Below are 15,438 nucleotides of genomic sequence, written 5' to 3'. Positions count from 1 at the left end.
ATTCATGCTGCTGATAGGCAGGAGGTTAGGTGGAATCCACCTGATTGTTGACAATGACACTGATGTGTGTGTAATTCAAGTAGCAGACAGAGGATTACTCTTGGACTAGCGTTTAGCATCTAGTCTTGACAGCCTCTTTTGTTTTTCAGGGACCACAAGGAGAACCAGGCCCACCCGGGCAGCAGGGAATCCCTGGAACACAGGTGAATGAATCAATCATACACCCATGACACCTGGGACAAGAGCAAAGACAAAGTACAGTGTAGATGCATGCACCGCGGCCACAGACACACTTGTTTTTAGTCTTCAAAGCTGTCTGCATCTTCCAGCACCAACTCCACACGCAGAGAAGAGCAGATTTACTTTGGATTCACCGCTGACAGCTTGTGAGCTCAGAGATGCATTGGATGAATTAAATGCACAGTTGAACAGCTTCATCCTGACAGCACGGCGTGATGTTGTTTATCTTTCCAGGTGCAAAAGACAATGTTGTACTCAGTTAAATTTGAGGCGCATAATCAGAGGCTGAACAGTCAAAAGAGATGATCATCTTCATTTTGATTTTCTGAATTTGCTCTTCCTTTCTTCTACTCACTCTTCTTCTATTCCTTCTACCACTCCCCGGAGACATTAAAAGTACATAAACACGATCACACACACACACGCACACACGCATGCATTCCCCACAAAAAATTTACTCAAATATTTTTCAGGGGTTTATCTTGGGAAGGAGAATGTTTCAGGGTTGATCCATTTGAAAGCATCTTATTCTTGTTGGTGGAATTCCTGCAAAGCTGCCACACCTGTTGGGGCTAGTTTCAGTGCCTCAAATTACCCTGCGACACACACACACACACACACACACACACACACACATACGCACACACACACACTCACACATTCACTGGCACACATCAGGAAGCCACCTAGAAACGCATATATGGGAACACGTGCACAAATATTTAAGTGTATGCAGAACACAAGCTTGCTAGATGCTAATATGCCTTCTGACCCCACTCATTACACACACACACACACACACACACACACACACACAAAGACATAAGCTTAACATTCCTTTGCTAGCCCAACTATTTACAGCTCTAACAAACTCTTCAGTTTATCCAGCTTGTGTGTCTGTGTGTGTGTGTTTGAGCATGCTTGTTGTTGCTATAGCAACAGACTATCATTTTTACCTATGTGTCTCTGTCTCACAGGGTCTTCCTGGTCCTCAAGGCCCTATTGGACCACCTGGTGAAAAAGTATGTTACCCATATTATTCTTTGTCTGTGAAAATTTATATTAAAACTTGAAGCACAACAGGGATCACATACAATATAAGATTTCAGCTAAAGATAATTAGTAACCATCAAAATTATACTACAGCTAATCAACTACTACTATAAAATGTTTAATTTAGGAAAAATGTTTGTTGATTCAATTTTCTCATTTGGTACTCAAAGGTCCCAAAACATCTAAACACTGGAGCTATAATTGTAAAGGTTTAAATTAAATTTAGATGTTTAGAAGTCTTTTCACCATGTAACATTTTTTGCTACTTGTCAAGTGATACAAAACAGGGTTATTAAGTCATGTCAGTTTTATTCATGACTCTCAAAATCATTACTGTTCATTTGAATCCTCTCTATTCTGCCCAAACATAGTAGGCACAAATTCGTTACACAAATTTAATTAAAAATGTTTAGTTAGGGATAGATTGCTCCCTTAACTACTACTTCTGGTAACAAAATAAAGGCCCTATAAAGTTTTATGTTCAGCTTTTTGGAACCTGCAGACGCTCTGAATGAACTCTGAGCTGTAGGTTGGCTTGTAGAGAACTCTGAAACTTGTTTGTGAACTCTGAACTCTGACCTTGTTTGTCTTTTCCTTTTTCCTCATACAGGGACCTCAGGGCAGGTCGGGGTTGCCTGGATTACCTGGAGCTGATGGGCCTCCAGTGCGTGCTCTCAACACCTTTATGCATACATACAGTATACATCAGCGTTACAAAAACGCACACAGCAAGACATGACATCATTTGGCCATCCTGAAACTGTACAGAATATAGTGTGAACCAGTTTTGAGTTTATAAATCAAGTTTGGATCAAGGACCTGTTCAACCTACACTTCCCCACACAGAGCTGACCTGTGTATGATTTTTTTATTGCCAGATCTGATATCCTTACAGCACAGCCCTGCGGTTTCAGTCCATTTTCAGCACGCAAGTTGCACACCCCAACTTATAGATATATATATAGATATCTGTAATGTGTTATCACTGGCATTCAGAAATGGAACAGCCATTTTTACAAACAAAAATTACCTTAATTGTAATTATTTATAATTTTTATTCTGTCCACTTGATATAACAACCAGGAACATGTTAATAAAGCTTTTTAGCCATTTTAGTAAATACATGTGTATTCTTAAAAAGGTTAGGCAAACTATATTCTGCAGCGGATTTACCCTTTTGCTCTGTGAAACAAACCGAGCTGTCATGTCAAATACTGCAGAGCTGTTCCTCTGAAATCTCTCAAGGCACTTTTCATCAACAGAAATATAATAATGTGCCTTTGAGTTTTGTTATTCTAGACCCGCGGTCCCTCGTGTCGTCCCTCCTCTGCCCTAGCTAGCAGAGGTGTGTAAGTTCAAGAAGGAGGCAGCTCTTAATTGCCCTCAGGCCCCAGAGCCTGGTGATTTACAGCCCTCTGCTGCAGCCTCACACCTCAAATTGGAAGTGCCAGGTGTTCGCAACTAAAGCTTTCCATATATGTGTGTGAGCGTGTTTATCGAGCTGTTTGTGAAGGCATGTCTACCTGCCCCATTACTCTGACACTACCAGTGCCCACCACAGTAGTGGCTGTTAATTTGCCTCAGCCTGTCCTTCTTTCATCAACATCACTTATTGTTAGCTTCCCTCCTGTTTTGTCCCAGTGTTCACACCAATATGCACAGTTTCATCAGCTGTGTGAGACCACACGTTCACTGATTAACACACTTCAATGAATTGGTGCAGCAGAAAAAAAAACCCACAGGGCAAAGACTGGGGAAAAACTGTGTCGGAAAAAAATGCTGATGCTGACTGTGTTTTACATGGATTCAACGCTGCTCAGCTTTGGTTTGAAAAGGCATATACAGGTTACCCAGTGTGACTTTTGAACAGTGGAGCTCATTACTTATTTAGCTCCTTGTCTGGTAAACAAGCTTTTCTTCTAGCCATTATGTCACCCCTTTGCTCTCATTATTAGATTTCTACATTTGTTGCTTTGCCATGCCATCTGTAGCAGCTACTTCCCCTTTCCCCTGTATAACGGTGGTACCACCAGTTCTCTTATACTGATGCTTCAACATCATAAATTGTCACACCGACAAGCTAAATACCGCACATTACATTATTACATTATAACAACAACTTTTTACCACTCGTTTGCTTTTTATTTTGTAGGGTCATCCTGGTAAGGAGGGTCCACCTGGAGAGAAAGGAGCCCAGGTAAGTGTAAGAAGGAACTGTAGTGAAAAGATCCAAATGCCTCAATGTAGTGGAAGCACTAAAGATAGTGTTTTAACATTTAACATTAACATAAAACATGCACATTTATAGTAACAGTAACTCATTTTTGATGTACTCCAAAGATAAGACTTAGATAAGCAAAAAAAGGACCCATTTGTCTGCCTTGATCAATCAGTTTACTTTTATTTATGCTACTCACATTCATTAACAAATTCAATCTTACTATTCAGAAGCATCGTCATGTTTCTTTTAGTTCTATTTACTCAACTTGGTAAATATAACTAACTACCTTAAACAACATGTATGATAATAGAATAATTGGTTGTCAAATGAAAAATAGCATGTTTAGTGACAAAATAAATGATCTTTCCATGTATAAGCAAAGTTTAAATTCTAGAGGAAAAATGTGCAGTTTGTGTCTGCTGATTGTAATTTAAACAAACCTTTCATAATAGCAGAAATTATAGTTATCTAGGACTTTTGTATTACGATCAAGAAGTGTATGAATGATAACATTTAATAGTACAATTAGTTTTATAAGCATATTCTTTACATGCATAGAAAAAATATGTTCCATTGTTCAGTTTCTTATGCAAATGCGATTGAGAGTCGTTGTAATGGAGAGCACAGCTTATTCTAGACAAACAGTTTACATTTATCCATGTAGGAATGTCAGAACAATAAAATTCTACAGTTATCTCATATATAATCTTCTAAGTTACATTAACTAGAAGAAATTGCATGCATCCATCTCCAAACACCTCCATCTTCCTTTTCCTCTTCCATCCAAACTGTAAAACATTTACTCAGGTGACCACGAATTATTTTCTTCTCTGCAGGGTCCAGCTGGTCCACAGGGTCCTATTGGTTATCCTGGCCCTCGTGGTGTAAAGGTACGCTTTCAGTTCATGTGGATGTTTGATTGACCAGCTCTATATGTGCCTCACCAGTTTAAAAAAAATCCTCCCATTCATTTCATCGTGCATAATTGTACTGTCTTGTTTTATGTTAGTAATGCCTATTAATCTCTCTTTCCTGTCCAACAGGGTGCCGATGGCGTCCGTGGTCTCAAGGGGTCGAAGGGAGAGAAGGTATAAACTTCTTAAAATGCTGGATTGTTTCCACATCGTTCCTCAATTTACCACCCAGGTTATAGACACTGATTAGACAAAGATTTGTGCAGTTTGGTCAACAACAATTGATTTATTTCTTTCAGACTGTTTGTCTGAACTTCCCTTATATTTTATGAACACGGCGAAATAAAGTTTGGGACCGGTCGAATATATTCATGTCACAGATATTTGGTCTGTAGCTGCGACTGTCCACCTGCCCTCCCAACTTCGTTTTTAAGTTTTTTGAACTGGAGCCTGAAAGCAGCACGCAAGAGGTCAGTCGATAGTCGTCTTCAGTGGAGACTTTCTTGGAGTGACCCTCAATCAGTTGCTGAATGTAAAGCTGCCATGCTCAGGGCTTTTGGTTTCAAAGAACACTGCAGTCCATCTCGAGCACGTTTGAAGTCTTCAGCTGTGTGTGTCCCCACGTGGAATTTAAACTAAGTTGCTTTTTAATATGCATGAAATTTATTTAAGATCGATGCAGTTATGCTGCTGTATAAAATCCATTATCTGACTGAGGGGTGTTGTTCTCACCACAATGACAGGTATTCAGTTTTTTTTTTATTGAATTATTTATAGCAAGAGATTCAAAAGCCAAACCTTGAGGAGAAAGGGTTTGTTATGAATAAAGGATGCGCTTTACCTTAGGTGTGTTTGTGTGTGTCTGTGGGTGTGTGGATGTGTCTGTGTGTGTGTGGGGTCTTCATGATGTGTGTTTCTGGCAACAGACATGCTCAGTGCTGCATTATGCATCAGATAGGGTTGAAAACATGGACAGGTGACAGACTAGAAAGAGAAAGTGTCAAAGAAAAGAGACGGAGGTTTGGCTGAAGTGTCCTTCAGCATTTCATTTCATTGTGTTTATCTGAGGCTTACAATTTGGCTTCACTTATAAATTCCACAAAATTGTTTTAATTTCACAAAATCTTCATTCAATGTATTTATGAAACAAAGTTTGATTTCTTATATCTGAGTATTAGATGTGTATTAATGTATTTATTTTATTGTTTTAATGTTTATTACCTCAATATCTTCCTAATTCCTGAAAACAAGCCAAACAGAGAGCTCATGTAAATACAGCACTGGTTCTTGACCAACAGCTCGAGTTCTCTGCAGATGCTGTTCCACTATCTGGCCAGCAGATAGCAGCATCAGTCCTGTGCTCCACAGAGAGACATGAGCAGCAGATGTTCAATAAATACAAAATGTCAGGAGACTTAATAAGTTCCCCGGTGAAATGGAGAAAATAGTCCATTTCAAAGAGTCTTATTGGGAAATAAACAAATGCAATGAAATAATCAAACAATTACTGGCAAATGCAACAACTTATTTTTGTCTTATTTCAGGGTGAGGATGGTTTCCCAGGTTTCAAGGGAGACATGGGAATCAAAGGAGACCGGGTGAGGAGCATCGCTGAAATAACATCATCTGTCATACAAATGACGTCCTACATGTCCAGTTCAATGTTTATTCTGTACTTGGAGGCAATCGCTGTACGATATTGTCTGTGTTTTTGTTTGTTATAGGGTGAGCTTGGCATGCTTGGGTCCCGTGGAGAGGATGGTCCCGAGGGTCCCAAAGGGCGAGCTGGCCCCAACGGAGAGCCAGGCCCCATTGGTCCCGCTGGAGAAAAGGTAATAGTGCTTAAGTACTGAGGACGTTTGAAAGTCGATACAGGAATCATATGTTGCTTTTTTTTTTTAACCTTGCTCTCTTTGTGCTAAAGTTGTGTTGCTGGACTGATGACTTGTGCTGTTAATGTCTGGCAGGGTAAACTGGGTGTTCCAGGATTGCCAGGTTATCCAGGAAGACAAGGACCCAAGGTAAGTTTTTTTTTGTAATTTCTGACCAAATCTTCACCAGTCTGCTCTGTTATCAGAACTGTACTGCATTGCACTGTCAAGGAATACACTGGCGTAACACAACAGACACCATGTCTGTGCTGGACAGCATGACAATGTCATGTAAATGGATTTACCATATACAGAATTATTAGAAACTGTTCATATTGAAAACAGCTGGTAAGATAAACCACGAGAGCAGAGCAGCGTGACAGTCAAAGCAGATAAGTGTCACCCGAATCACTGTGGAGGAGGAGGGCTTTAGTGAGGATCATTTGTGCAATACATGTTTTACACCCTGCACTGATAAAGAAATATATTCAAAGTGACAGCAACTTCAGAAATGTCTTTCTGTCTAATAAGGCAGTTTGCAAGTAGTAATTAATGGCTAATTAATATCCACATCTAGTAATGTTAAATCGATCACCTGTAGGTCACCAGGTCACCTTGTATCTTCCTCCAGTGTGGCATTTGTTTGCTGAAACTGTCACTATATCCTGACAGTAGTACACAAGACAGTAGTACACAAGACAGATAAAATGTGAAAGAATCAGGTTCCTGTGGCTCATCCTCGTGCTCCTAATGACATTTGCAATTTGCAATCCACCACGCCGCAACAAAAACATCTAGTCAGACAATCTGTATTTGACAGCCTGGGAATGAGTCTCATTCTCATTCTCACTGTCAAATACAATATTTACCTGTTTCATGGACTACTGTCAGGATATAGTGACCATTTCACACAAATACAAAATATGACAATATAACTTCTCCTTTTATAGAAGTTAACACCCGTAACTTTAATAAATCAAAGACTTAAATGGGTTGGATGGTGCCGCAAAGGATTTTGATCACAATTAAAATAAAAAATATTTAGAGGTTGGTAGAGAAGAAGTAGAGAAGTCATGGTCTCATTTGGAAATCATTCCAAATCCATTTTATGTCTCATATTTTACAGTCATTCAGGCTAAAAGATACACATCGAAACTTTTTCTTTTTGGTTTCTTTGACAGCTATGAAACTGTTAAGCCTAATTTACATTGCATATTTTTGTACTTAACATATCTACTTCTGTTATTATTCTATTATGCACTGTTTCTTTGCATTTACCCCTTGAACACTTTATATTTTATTTTATACTTCTCTTATTTGATGCTCTATTGTTAAAGTTATGTAACTGTAATTTTGGAGCAATCTGGCACAAGAATTTCCGTCGGGATTGATAAAGTTCTGTCTTATCTTACCAGAACATAGAACCAACTATATAATTCAGATTCTTGTAAAAGCTGAGGACATGTACTTGCATTTATTATTATAGCTACAGCATCAGATAAGCTTATTTTAAAACCTCATTTACCGTGCACTTGCTTATTTCTCATCATCATCATCATACCTGCTCTAGCATATCTCTGATGATCCTGTAGAAGCGGTTTCTGTGAACATCTGTCCAAGATTTTGAGTTAATGTTGAGAAGTGTTGCCAGCTAGGATTCTGATGAAGCAGTGGCACAGGCATGTCTAAGCACTACCCATGGGACTCCCAGCCAAGGAATACTGTTTTATTATTACAGGAGTTTGCGATTCATCATAATAGTGCAAAGAGAAGTGCTCACACCCTTTGTGTATTTTTAATCTGATTGCATGACTCTAATGTCAGGGGTTATTAGAGGTTGAGCAAAAGCAAAACATCTGATTCTGAATTGCAGACTTTTGAGTTTTTAAATGAGGCTGTCTAAAAATGACTCAGTCTCAAAACAATGAGCTGAAGAAATGAACTAAAGGAACTAAATTAATAAGTAAATCAAAGTTAGACCGTGCAACAGAATGGCTTATTAGAAATAAGGTGACATAAGCGAGCAGTTGTGATATGTCATTGATTATTTTTGTATCGAATGTCCCCAATGCATCATGTGGTGAGGTGCTGCAGAATGGGTAAGCTGCTTTTTAATCCCCTGCTCACAGAGTTTGACCAAAGAAAAAACATCACCTTGTCTTGTGTTTGCAGGGGTCTTGTGCTAAGCCTGTTGTTCTTCACTTTGTGTATTTGTATGTGTGCGTGTATGTGGGCATGACTTAGGCTATTTTTGGGGACAGATTAATTGGGGACCGCTGGTATGACTGGGGCCAAAAGCTATGTCCGCACTTGGAAAAAAAAAAAACACTGATTTGTGGGTCAGTGGTTAAGATTAGGGTGAGGGTTACTCAAGTAGTGGTATTCTTCATCAGAAATAACCCCCTAAGATATACCATCCATACCAATTTGTTTGAGTAATTTTTCAAGAAATAAAAATATTAAAATTCTGTGATTCCAGCTTTTTAAATGTGAATATTTTCTAGTTTCTGTAGATCTCTATGAATATCTTTGAGGATGCCATCTTTGGGAAACACTGCTTAATATTTTTCACCATTTCATGGACACTTTATGAACCAAACAACTAATCAATTACGCTAACCAAGAAAATAATTGCTGGATTAATCAACAATGAAAATAATTGTTAGTTGCAGCCCTAAAATTCAGTGAGTCAAAACATTTCAAATGAATGAAGTCCTGTATGTCCCCAAAAATGACATAAGTAAACATGTGTGTGTGTGTTTGTGTTCCCGCTCGTTTAAGTTTAGACAATTTTCCTCAGAAACTTCTTGAGTTCTGCCAGCTTGATAAACATTGTCGAGATACCAAAGTGGGGAAAGTTTGTGAATTTGATAAATTCTCTTGAGGAGGCAGGAAATGTTATTTTTATGTAAAACTTTCACTTCACAGGAATATAGAGACTGTGTTTTACATTTTAAACATGTTCATTGTGTTAAACTGCTGTGTTCAATCCAGCTCTGTTTAGAAAAACAACATCAACAAATCAGAAAGGAATAATGTGTTTACGGTCTTGGAAGTGATCAGATTTATATTTCAAACCTCTTGCTAAATTTATTGAATTTTACATAAAGGCCATGGTGTTAACTGTGAAACTACACTGTGTAACTGAGGATAATACGGTGCAGATAAATACAGGATGAGCCTTCATTATCATGCATGCCCTGACCCCCCCAGTCTCTCCCTTGTTTCTCTCATTCCCCGTCATCATATCTCCCTCTCCTATTGACAGGGCTCAAGCGGTTTCCCTGGGTTCCCTGGAGCCAATGGCGAGAAAGGAGCCAGGGTAAGAAACTCTCTCACACACACACGCAATCATTGGATACACACACTGTGCCTGTTTGTGTATGAAAATCACCACACCATCATATCCTAGCACAAAAGAAAATTGATTCCTATTATAAAGGCCTCTGTATGGTGAGTTGGCACAAAAAATAACGGCAGCAAAATCAATGTTGGGGAGAGAACAAAAGATGTGGAAACAATTGAGCCTTTATTGAGCCCCTCTCCCCATTTCTGGGCTTGAAAAAAAAAAAAACTTTGATGCAGAGAAAGAGTTTAAGGTACAGGTTTCACTTTCAGCAGTTATCTATGAAAAAGCCCAAATATTCCTTGCTTGTCTTTATTCAACTTAATAAAACTGTTGATTGATGGAGATAATGATAGAAAAAAATATTACTTTCAGATTACCTTAAATTTACAAAGTGGTAGAAAGAAATGTTCTATTTCTTTTGTTGAGTACATCAGAATCATTGAATAGACACTTTGAAGTACATTATCTCACTTTTGCCAAGGCCTCCTGCCAAAATTAAACGCTCAATACTTTTTTCATAAAATCAAATTTTGTTCAGTGTTGACTTAAAGCCAGAAAGCCATTTCCAGCTAGTGTAGAGATATTGTCACTGCATTTGTTGGCAAGCGGCTTCTGCTGCTTTAGTCAGCCAACCAACAGAAAAAATATTACTTTGCATATTCTTTGTTGTCATTCAAAAAGTGTGTATTGTACTTATAAACACTCAACTCCAGTACTTTTTGATGTCACTGAGGTATGACCTGTGTTCTTTTTCCAACAAAAATATTAGTTATCGTTGTCCCAGGCTCACATATTTACACTTGTCAGGGTTGTATTTGCAGACTCAGGCTAGAAAGATGTGTCTCAGTCCAATGCAATATACTGAAAGATCAGGAAAATATTATTTAGGAAGGAATCAAGGGATGACAGACTAATTTAGAGCAGGAAACCAATTGTTCTGTGTGATTTTTACCTACCTAGTGCTGTCAGAAGTGGAATAATGTTGAATAATGACATAAAAGAAGTGTTTGTAAATGCCTAAAAAGTTTTTCCTTTGATTATCTAACAGGGTGTTGCAGGCAAACCTGGTCCAAGAGGGCAAAGAGGTCCAACGGTATGTATATTTCATGCCACGATGTTCCATGATTAATAAAACCAATTAAATAGAGTCAAATCATCTGTATCCACCTCAATTACCACATTTAGGATGTGACATCATTTCAGTAGATTGTTATAAGTTGTGCATAGAATTACTAGACTCTGAGTTTAACTCTTTTTTTCTCTCTCTCTCTCTGTAGGGTCCTCGCGGGGGTCGAGGAGCCAGAGGTCCCACAGGGAAACCAGGTCCCAAGGTACACCAACCATAGAAACACAATATAACACAGCTCTCACACTGATTTTCTGCTTTTTACTGGGTAATACACTATCAAGTGCTCCAACATTGACTTTAAAATAAAATGAAACTTGACCAGTAAAATCACGATAGATGACTGAGCAGTGCCACTTTCTGCTGCTCCCGTTGTGTCCCGTGCCAAATATGTGTAGCGCAAAGACATTCCTACGGTAAATATTAACTGATGATTTGTTGGTGTTGTGTGTTGCAGGGCACAGCAGGCAACGATGGTCCTCCAGGCCCGCCTGGCGAGAGAGTAAGTCCATATCACTGCCGCATAACACTGGCATGACTGTAATAAATGTGAATACAAAGAAGGGTTATATGTTTGTGTCACTTGTGTTATTGTGTTTGGTTCTGAGGGTTGTAATAGACTACATTTCTCCTTGGAAGTGTTTCAAACTGATGCTCAAACAAAAACGAAGAGAAAATCGTCCAAATCTTAGATTCACAGGATTTTTTATTGAGCAACGAGTTACTCCTTGGTGGCAACCCAGTGGTAACATTAACAATCTCTACAGTTGCTTCACAATAAAAGCCTTCCAGCGGTGCCATCTTATTTAATACCTTTAATTTCATTTTGTAAGGTTTCGAGTCGTGGTTTAGTTCTGTGAAACATTGACTGCAATCTAGTGAAGAAACAAGAATGGCTTTAACTGTTACGCAGCTGCAGGTTGCATTAACATATGTCTAACACTACAGGAAAAGAAATGAACTTTATTACAGCTCTGACAAAGCACAATGAAGAAACAGAGCCTCCCCTCTGTTAGATAGAGGCAAAAACATGAGTGTAACTAAGCCAGGAACAATAACTTACTCATCATGCCTCATTAAAATCGTCACATTCAGTGCTTCTGAAGTCAAAGGCCCCTGTGAGTCATGGGTATCATTTAATAAAATTTAAGCATCCACTAACCCACTACTTTTACTAGTTGGTGGGTCGGTGCTCCTAAATCTAGACTATAAATTAAATTGTTGGCAACATCAAATTCGACTAACTTAGAGGCCTGTCCAAGAATCAAGATCAAGTTTTAGAATGGTGTATTGAGGTTTAAGTTTAAATTAACTGAAGGAAAAGAGCCTGCCCTCAGTCCTTCAGGACATCCTTTAGAGTGAACTTTCTCTGAAAACTCTATAGCATGCTGAAGCAGATGTTGATAGGCAGCTCTTGACTTTTGAAATTCATGATTCTCTGTGGGTGGAGTGCAATTCAGAGAGATTCAAAGTTGTGAAATTCCAGCTGGACAGACTGTCAGTTAATGAACTCTGTCTGTATTCCTCAACAGCTTCTGAAGTGTTTCCTTGAATAATAATAATAATAATAAAAAAAACATAATACTTGATCAACCCCAAACAGGACAAAGTGAGGGAAATTAAACTCAAAGAATATGATTTAAAGATAAACTTAAATTGTCACATCAATTGCATATGATTAAACATTAAAATAACATCCACTTGTCTGTCTTAAACTCTTACTTAATTTAGTACAGTTAGAGAAACAATATGTTCAGATGCAATATGACTATTGTCAGTCAGCTAATGACTTAAGCTAAAGGCTTCCGTCGAGTACAAACAGTAACTTAAAAAATAGGTGTGTCGCAATAGACCGGTATCATTGATAACCATGATATTTATGATATATGATAATATCGCCAGGGGGGATCGTCTTGAGGATCTTTTGTTTACCAATTAGTGTAACTGCATTTTTTATACACTTTTGTTACAGTTATGGTGACAGACTTTTTCCACCTCTTTACACTCATTTATTGAGTGCCATTCATCTACCAAACAATAGCAGCAATGCACAATAAACAAAGTAAAAGCTGATTTTGAATGATAGAATTTTCTTTTCAAAACTTCTGTAGATACCACAATAATATTGTTATCATAAATTCTTTTTCCAAGAAAATCATGTCGTAAAAATCTGATTTTGTGACCTCCCTACTTTAAAAACTCCCCTGTCTGATTCATATAAAAACATTACTATGCTTTTCCTTGCAATGTCACAGTTTAGTATTTAACAGGAATTTATCTTATTTTATGAAGCGGTTTATTCACTCAGAATCTTTTTAAATATGTCACCCCAGAAATGCCTCCTTTCAAGAAATATCACCACTCAAACTTTAGATCATATTCTAAGATTAAGCTTGGTCAAATTATTAGTAATAAAAAGGCAAAAAGCTTCATAAATCCACACTACTTTTCTCTGCAGCTGGATAATGGAGGGAGTGTGATCAAGAGCATTTTCCCAAACCACTATGCTCACTATAATGACCTGGTGAACAAGGACTGACAGCCATGATTATAGATCATTTTCTGTATTGAATAGCTCTAATTTGCTTTCTCAAGCTGCTCTGGAGATTGAAGTACGTCTACATGATTTCCTTCCAACTTTTAAACTTGGTACTGTTATGATTGTGGACAACTGATTGAATTTTATTATTGTGTGTATATTGTGCACATACATATATTGTAACTCAACGTCCTCAAAAAATAGCATACATCTCTGTACTGTTATGTTTTGGTTTTCTTTTTGCATATTGCAGTACTGACTCTTTGTTTGCCTACTGCAGGGGCCTCAAGGACCTCAGGGGCCAGTGGGCTTCCCTGGACCAAAGGGCCCACCTGTAAGTATTTCACCTTCCTGGACACTATGCACTTGACAACTCAATATACTTTAAAACTTACAATTCCTCAGTCACCTCAAGAACTACTCCAGTGTCTACACTCTTACTTCCTCTCTTCTTCCTACTGTCTCAATGGCAAATTAGCCTAGTTTGCAAACATTATAAGTCCCAATTGATTCAATTTGAGGAGTTCATGGGGTGCAGTAATACATAGCAATATCCCTAATTCTGTGCAGGGATCATTAGTCTAACTGTTATTGAAGCAGAACCCATTTTCTCACCCCTCAGTCCAGGCAGGAGACAAGTGGTAATTTCCACCTATCGATTCAGGTTAGATTCATAGCTGGCTCTTAGCCCTCAGCCACTGATGTTAGGAATAGAACCTGTTATTGTTTCATTAGTGTTCTTGTAGTCTAACTACAACTTTGCCAGTCTAAAAATGATGTTTATATTATGAATATTGTGCCTAAAAAGCATTTGCACAGTGCTGCAGTACAATCTCATTGCTTGAAAAAATAAAGTTTTATTCTAGCAATAGGGCCAATTTTGTGATGCCATTATTCACTTGAGATGTGGCTGTGATGGTGATGAATGTGCTATTTGTGCCTGACAGGGACCACCTGGAAAGGATGGGCTGCCTGGACACCCCGGCCAGCGTGGAGAGACGGTGAGTCCTAAAGATGCAATATCCTGTTGGAGCTTTCGGAAACCTTTGTTGGTTCCATTTTGAATTCAGACTCTAACTTCCTGCCGAGTGTAGAAACAGAAGAACTCACGTCGAACTGGAAACTCAATATAACTTAATTTTTCACACTTGGACAGATTTGGCACATTTCCACTGCAAGAGTGTGACACCTCATAACTTTTTTCAGAAATGTTTAATCTCCTCTCGCGGCTCAGTCTAATCTTGTTTTAATCCCACAAGAATTAGTTTTGTTGTGTTAATGGCTGAAGTCTGTGTATACTCACTGCCATTTAGGTTAAAGTTGCCAACGAGACCTTTTTAGCTCTCATTCTTCAAATTCCCTTTCGATTGCAGGACAGATCTGATCCTCCCAATCAGTGAGCTGCACTTCAATTGAATCTCTCCCCTCTTCCTCCTCCGCATCTTATCTCTATTGCTCTTGTATGCAGGGGGTTACAATCAGTGATACAACATCTCAGTGATGCCAAAGGGGCAGACATGCCTCTTAAAGCAACTCTAAAGACAAATCCCTCGTGAACATTGTCTGAGTCTATCTGCCTGCCTCCACACATGCACACATATACACAGACGATGCATTCTGTCTGAGTGAGTCCAGATGGCTCAGACTCCCATCTCATAGAGATGGACGCCAGGGAGCCAGGGAACCATTTCTGATGCATTTCTATCTTGTTACTTTGGCGAGTTTGCAAATATCCAGCAGGAGGGATGCCAAACTTATATAGTTTTTACACCAAAATTGATGCATATATGGAGTTTTTTTAAATGTTAAACCCATTATAATGTAGGTGATCAGCCCTGTCCCCATTGCCTTTCCGTGTTTTTTTTCTGATGTGCGCTAGAAAGCTGAGACTCGTGTCTTTGCAGTAGAGTAGAGTAGAGAGAAGGGTGTTTTTGAGTCTCTGCGTCTCTAGCTCTCAGTATTTTTGTAGCTTCCAACTAAATCTCTGTGGTTTGGACTAGCTTCTCTCCTGCATCACTGTTTGCGCTTTCAGGTATCTGCCTTACTTTACATTTCCTGATTTTGCTTCAAAATAAAATATTTCAGAAAATAAAATAACAGCAACTTTTATTGTGAGGAATGTGTA

General features: G+C 38.6%; 1 protein-coding gene across 2 annotated transcripts in view; it reads left to right on the top strand.

The window, feature by feature from the left end:
* Nucleotides 1-15,438, top strand: part of col11a1a (collagen, type XI, alpha 1a) — a 94,600-nt gene that overhangs the window by 37,056 nt on the left and 42,106 nt on the right. For both annotated transcript variants that reach the window (XM_084747532.1, XM_084747531.1), the window contains exons 23-37: nucleotides 150-203; nucleotides 1,218-1,262; nucleotides 1,904-1,957; nucleotides 3,446-3,490; nucleotides 4,351-4,404; nucleotides 4,558-4,602; nucleotides 5,973-6,026; nucleotides 6,153-6,260; nucleotides 6,396-6,449; nucleotides 9,568-9,621; nucleotides 10,697-10,741; nucleotides 10,926-10,979; nucleotides 11,232-11,276; nucleotides 13,594-13,647; nucleotides 14,261-14,314. In XM_084747532.1, coding sequence (XP_084603658.1) covers nucleotides 150-203; nucleotides 1,218-1,262; nucleotides 1,904-1,957; nucleotides 3,446-3,490; nucleotides 4,351-4,404; nucleotides 4,558-4,602; nucleotides 5,973-6,026; nucleotides 6,153-6,260; nucleotides 6,396-6,449; nucleotides 9,568-9,621; nucleotides 10,697-10,741; nucleotides 10,926-10,979; nucleotides 11,232-11,276; nucleotides 13,594-13,647; nucleotides 14,261-14,314 — 819 coding nt within the window. The remainder of the gene's footprint in view (nucleotides 1-149; nucleotides 204-1,217; nucleotides 1,263-1,903; nucleotides 1,958-3,445; nucleotides 3,491-4,350; nucleotides 4,405-4,557; nucleotides 4,603-5,972; nucleotides 6,027-6,152; nucleotides 6,261-6,395; nucleotides 6,450-9,567; nucleotides 9,622-10,696; nucleotides 10,742-10,925; nucleotides 10,980-11,231; nucleotides 11,277-13,593; nucleotides 13,648-14,260; nucleotides 14,315-15,438) is intronic.

Source organism: Lutjanus erythropterus, chromosome 21, assembly GCF_056507025.1.
Source record: "Lutjanus erythropterus isolate fLutEry1 chromosome 21, fLutEry1.hap2, whole genome shotgun sequence".
NCBI classification, from domain to species: domain Eukaryota; kingdom Metazoa; phylum Chordata; class Actinopteri; order Lutjaniformes; family Lutjanidae; genus Lutjanus; species Lutjanus erythropterus.
This window is presented reverse-complemented; position numbering and strand designations above follow the sequence as displayed.